This window comes from Ixodes scapularis, unplaced genomic scaffold (assembly GCF_016920785.2).
Source record: "Ixodes scapularis isolate PalLabHiFi unplaced genomic scaffold, ASM1692078v2 PGA_scaffold4__175_contigs__length_147842914, whole genome shotgun sequence".
Lineage (NCBI taxonomy): Eukaryota > Metazoa > Arthropoda > Arachnida > Ixodida > Ixodidae > Ixodes > Ixodes scapularis.
In genome coordinates, this window is record NW_024609879.1 from 31544219 (window position 1) to 31550218 (window position 6000).

The window sequence follows — 6000 nt, forward strand, 5'->3', positions numbered from 1 at the left end:
ACTTGCATTCCAACCTTTGCAACATTTTTTTCCCTAGGCAAACACTCTCGCTTTCTGCATGGGTATGTTATTTCTTGAAATGTAGCGCTCATAAAACCTGTAACACCGAAAAGCAAATTTTAATTTGTAAAAGTAACGCACAAATGCCGTGCGTTGGCTTTATCCGTAACAGTATAGGAAACGACATTTTTTTTTTTTTTAAGTAACGAAGATCCGTAAGGCGTTCCTTTTATTTGCGAGCAACGAGTAACGTATTTCGTTACTTTAAATAATGGGAAGAATGGTCTTGTCTGTCCTTGAGTTTTGTGCGCTTCCCATCATTTATAATATCCTTACCAGCACGCTCTCCGTCTCGAGTATTTCGTTACACTTTCCAGTAATGGCTGTGGCGGTATTACCGACGAATTTGGTGCTCTCGACGCGCTGTCAAGCGCAGATGGGTGGAGTAGGATTCATTCTCCCGGAAAAGTATTTGATTCGACTTGAAACTCACTCTGGCCAAGACTGGCGTACACCTTTGCCCAGACGTCCCTATGTTCCGTCGTCAGAATTCCCACGCCGACGTCCTTCTCGGGTGACATCTCCACGACTCGAATGAGCTGGGTGAGGATCCTGCTTTCGTCGTGGGCCACTCCTTGGGCATCGTACGCGTTGAAGGTGAACATCTGCGTCGTACGAAACTCGCACTCAGCTTCCAGACAAAGGACAAGGCGAAATGATTCGTTTGCAGGGATCTGTACGGAGTTGAGAAATTGAAACTCGTTTTATCGACCCGCATAAATAAACTATGCATCTCAGAAGGCTGAAAATTGATTTGACTGCGAAGCTGACGAATAGTGATGGGATGAAAATGTTTCAGAACGTTGCTTTAATTTAATAAACGATATTCCTCTTTGCGCCGAAGTCCAAAAACACTCTGAGAAAATGATGGTTTCAAGGGACTAACGGCAGTATTTGGTCTTCTGAACTCCCAGACCATCTGGTTCGAGTTAGAGTCTATTTCAAACAAGGTACCGTGTGCAAAAGTTGTGAACTAACTGCACTCGACAAAGAATAACCGAGAGGTGAGCAAGCAGGAGCAGAGCCATTAGTCCCCCCACGAAAGGATGCATCTGTATGTTTCAGTCCCCGAAGGCAAACTGAACGCTTGCCAGGAAAACTGCTAATATTCAGGGTGTCTTGAAGATCGGCCTGACTCAGCCCAGCACGGCTGTAAATGTTGACCACATTCGGACGAAACTGCTGATTTTTGTATGTAACGATCGTTCAGACATTACGTGGTACACCAACCTTCGCACGGTGTTTGAATACGAGTAAACTATCGGTGTTAACTCACATTCACCCAACTCTCTGGTCAACAATCATGTGTTGATATTTCGCAAGTCCCATTGATGTATTCTGCCCTCGCGCAAAGATGAGTATTTATGTAATAGTAATATCTATGATTACTAACACTTATGTTTTCCTAACAAAACAACTTTAGGAATCTTTAGAAGACGCGCGTGGAGCACAAGAGCCTCGCAGTCACGGTAAATGGTCACCTCTATCGCTAAAACTGAGTTACTGAAAACAACTCGAGACTCGTGTCTGCGTCTCCCCGTGACCAACGTTACGGGGACACGTGACCAACGTTACGGGAAGCCGCTACGGAACAGTTGACGCACAGCGTGTTCCACTCGGAAAGCACGTTAAGGAGCAGTATCCAGGTGCCTTCATGTCATCGTCGCTGCTTCCAATAAGATTCCATATCGACAACGAAGAACAGACTCAACGAGCCCGCAACATCAGCCATTACAACACCGTGCTCGTGGCCGTTGCAAAACGGATGCAACCTAGAAAAACATAAATGACGGAGAAAACTTGGAACATAAAAAGAAAAAAAAGAAACAGCGCCTTTGGTCGGATATAAAGGGCTCTGATTAGTTGTATTTTTTTGTCACTTGCCACACGTTTAGTGAGAGATATCAACATCGACACAATCAAACCGTTCAAAAATTGTGTTTGTGATCATTTATTACTACTTGCCCGAGCATGGAATCATAACTACCGTTCAGAGTGCGACCCGGTAAGAAGTATTAAATGAAAAACTTGTATCGTCCTTATTAGATCATATAAACGTCCGAGCTCCAGATGTTTCTATACACTCCGCTGTAATTTTACAAAAGCTTTCAGATCATTATTTTGTAGCATGTCAATGTGTATTTCTCACCAGAAAAGGTTATGATATCGAGAGTGCGTTTCGTTTAGAGCTGGTTCACTTCAATGCTTTTGATCGACTAATTAAAGAATATGGTCGGAATTTATTCCTATAAACGGTTAACAGCACGGGCTTGTACTCCATGTTTGTAGACATCATTAGAAATTTCCGGGAATATTGATGACTGTTGTATATGTTAGGAAACGTAAACTTTTATAGCCTTGGCTTACTTCAGATATTCTTAATAGTATAACGGAGAAAGAACAATTTTGGAAGAAGTTTCGGCACTCTTCCAACGACGTCAATATCAAAATATAAAACACAATACAAAGAAATAAGTTCAATGCCCTTATTCCACCAGCAAAAAAAACTATTATGCTAAAAAGGTTGCAAACGCACGCGCTGACTCCAGAAAAACTTGGTCAGTTGTCAATGAGCTTCGTGGACATGAAAAAAGTGCTTGACTGAGACGTTGAGAAACATTTTGGGGCGGACTTGACCTCTACTGTCAACACCGTTAAAGTTTTTTTTTCGCAAATTCAGTCGCACTCTCGATAGACAGTGATGAAGATTCGGCACACTTCGCTTCAACTATCTCTGATTCCGCTTTTCTTCCACCTCTTTCAGAGTCGGAGCTGAGGACCTACCTATTTGCCTTCAAGCGCTTTAGGTCGGCCGGTGTCGATGGAATAACAGTGCGTGACTTATGCCGAAATCACGACTCTTTGAAGAATGTTCTCCTTCTCATGATAAATAACATTCTCGAAACTGGAGAAGTTCCAAACTACTTATAGCAGGCTATGGTTATTCCACTCTTGAAGGGTGGAGTAAGAAACCAAATTTCATCCTACAGGCCTATCTCAGTACTGTCCTGCATTTCAGAGATCTTAAAAAAGCATCTGTATGTTGCTATGTCTGGGTTTCTTGTGAAATACAGTATACTTTCGATACACCAATAAGGTTTCGTCTCTGGCCGTGGTACCATTAAACTTCTTGAAGAATTTTCGGACATTCTACACTCTTCCTTTGACAATATTATGTTTGTTTGCGCACTCTTTATCGATGTTGCTAAGGTGTTCGATTCCGCAAACCATAACATCCTCTTAGACAAGCTGTGCAGAGTGGGCTTTCGTGGCCCATTTCATGCATTGTTAAAACGTTTTTTTTTTTTTTTTTTTTTTTTTTTTTTATAAATCGTATTCAAGTTGTTTCAGTAAATACCGTACGCAGCTCCCTCGCTTTCTTAACTTCCGGAGTTCGAAAAGACTCTATTTTGTCTCCCTTATTTTTTTTAACATCTACGTGAATGATATTTCTACTTCATTCACAACTTTCAAAATATCTCAATAAGCCGATGGCGCTCTTATATTTTTTCGACATCTAGTGTACGAGCGCGCAGTGAAAATGCTTCATATCAATGTCATTAAAAAAGTGCACTGTTTTTTCGCCAACAGGCTTCGGGTAAATGCTTGAAAAACAAAGCTTGTCTGCTTTCAGCTCTCTAAAAAATGTAAGCTTGACTTCTCAACCTTTTTTTCACACCTCCAATTGCTCATACTTTCATTGTACATCTGTTGATTACGTTAGCTCCGTAAAGTGTTTAGGCCTTCACTTTGACTGTGATTTCTCATGGAATTCTCATATCTCATATCGGTGTTTTCATCTCAAATCGGGCAGGCTAAAAGGGTCTAATTTTTAATTTTCACGAAAAAAATATATGTCTTGGGGGCATTTCTCAAATGAAGGAGGGCGCAAACCGCATGTTCCCCAGATTTGTTGTTCTCGAGTTACGAGCCGTAGAAGCCGCAGTGGCAGAAACTAGTGTTTTTGCCTGCCGTCGACGGTCGCGTGTTTGACACCCTCTGCTGGCGCTATTGTTTTCTCTACACCCTTTTACCTTTTCTCCCTCATTTAATAGGTATTATAAAGAAACCTTGATGTATTCAAATATTTTTAGGAAATTAATTGTTTTCTAAAATACATGTAAAACTCGTCACTCCGGTTGCTTTTTGGTCAACTTTGACAGGTCATTACTTTGTTTGTACTTAAGGTAAATTTTCTTTCTTTGGCTCTACAGAAAGCCCAAAGCAAGCCCACCAGGGACTTCAAGCATGCTTCTGCGTTTCTCACGTTGTACCGCTCATTGTGAATGCCATAGTTAGAATATGCCTCGGTTGCGGGGAACGGAACCTCTAAAACCAACTCACTGGAAATCGAACGAATTCAAAAAACATTTATATCCGTCTTTAAACATCCCTACCTTGTAAACGATGTTCATTGTTCAACTTATGACGCAACGTTAGAGCGTGTTGACTTGCTGAGCCTGCACCGGCGTCGGCAGAAGGCGGACCTATTGTTTCTGTTGAAAATGTTGCATGGGTCGATTAATTCACCAAGACCCTCGTCTGAAGCGTGCCTTAGGGTTCCACGTGTGCCTACTCGGAATCAATCCTCTTTTATATTAAAAAAAATTAGCCTTTTAAGCCCAATTATTAGACTGACTGAGGTGATAACCAGCACTCTGAGAAACTCTGAGAAACTCTGAGAATCAGGCTCGAAAGCATCACAAGTTGTCACAGGCACTTATATAGCCAATCTGTCTGCGAACGTCGATTTCGTCACTATTCTTGCTCTGGACTAGCATCGTAATCACAAAGTCAGTAAACGCTTGTGTTTGATTGAGAGACACTGCATTCGGTGCAGAACGTAGTTTTCTTCCTGCTCTGTACAGTAACAATAAATTTGAGAGATGTATTTTCACCCCCAAAATTGTATTTAATTACAATTGTATTTGAAATACCCAAGTTTTCGTATTTAAATACACACGTCAAATACATTATCCAATTTGTAATTAAATACAAATGCAAAATACACAAAGTATTTAAAATACGTATTTCAAATACTTGTATTTGAAATACTGCCCATCCCTGAGCATGATGATGTATACGATGTATTACAGACGTCAAGTTCGCCCAAGTAAAGTTGAGCGCTCACGCACCTGGCCGTTGTGAATGACTAGCACGTGTTTCCCAGATTTCTGGTGGGCCGTATTGAACTCCAACTTATCGTAGCCTATGGCCGGCGAGCGGTAAACACTAAAGATACGCTGGTATTGCGACATGTCCAAGGGAGTTGTTCCACGGACATCAGGCTGGAGAAGTTGTCTGCTTGGAAATATAATAAATTTGGAAGAATAAGATATCGCACATATAGAACGTTTTCGATATCCTATCAAGCAACATGGGTAACACATGCGTCCTAGACAGGAATCGTGACAGCAGATCCCCGTTCTCGCGGAACACTGACGCGGTCACTGCGTCCGATGTCTGTCCAAAGTACGTAACCAAACAATGACTGGCTGGGTTAAGTGGTGCACCAGCTGCTAGATGCCGCGACGTTTGATAAGATATCTATTCCATTACGCTGGATTAGGGTCTATAATGTTTCGCAGTAATAGACTAACTCACCTTTCAATTAAATGTTTGAAATCCAGCGTTCCTGCTGCGAGTGCGGCTGCCTGTCTGCAAAAATATCCCCAGTACTGTCAGTCCCAATGTTAAACAGGGCGCAGAGCACTGCACGTATTATAACAGGTGCAACATACCTAAGTTGATCTCTTTTCTTTGTAAATGTGTGCCTTGGAAGACACACAGTTGCTGATGTGCTTGACATCGGGAGCCTAGATTGCAGAAAGCTTTTATAAGCTTTTTCTGAAAACTTTAAAAGTCTCGTCAGTCAATCATTAACGTGCTTTGTTCTTTGTGTGAAAATTGCACATTAATTAGAAAAAATCCCCAAAGAAA

At 41.6% G+C, this 6000-nt stretch overlaps 1 protein-coding gene across 1 annotated transcript; it reads right to left on the reverse strand.

Annotated features, from left to right (window-relative positions):
- Window positions 1–321: 321 nt before the first annotated feature.
- On the reverse strand, window positions 322–5318 carry LOC121837736 (carnitine O-acetyltransferase-like). Its single transcript, XM_042293531.1, has 3 exons — window positions 5196–5318; window positions 494–665; window positions 322–383 (listed from the first exon to the last, which is right to left on the reverse strand). Exons 1-3 carry the CDS (start codon window positions 5316–5318, stop codon window positions 322–324), a joined length of 357 nt encoding a protein of 118 aa, XP_042149465.1.
- Between the last annotated feature and the right edge of the window lie 682 nt (window positions 5319–6000).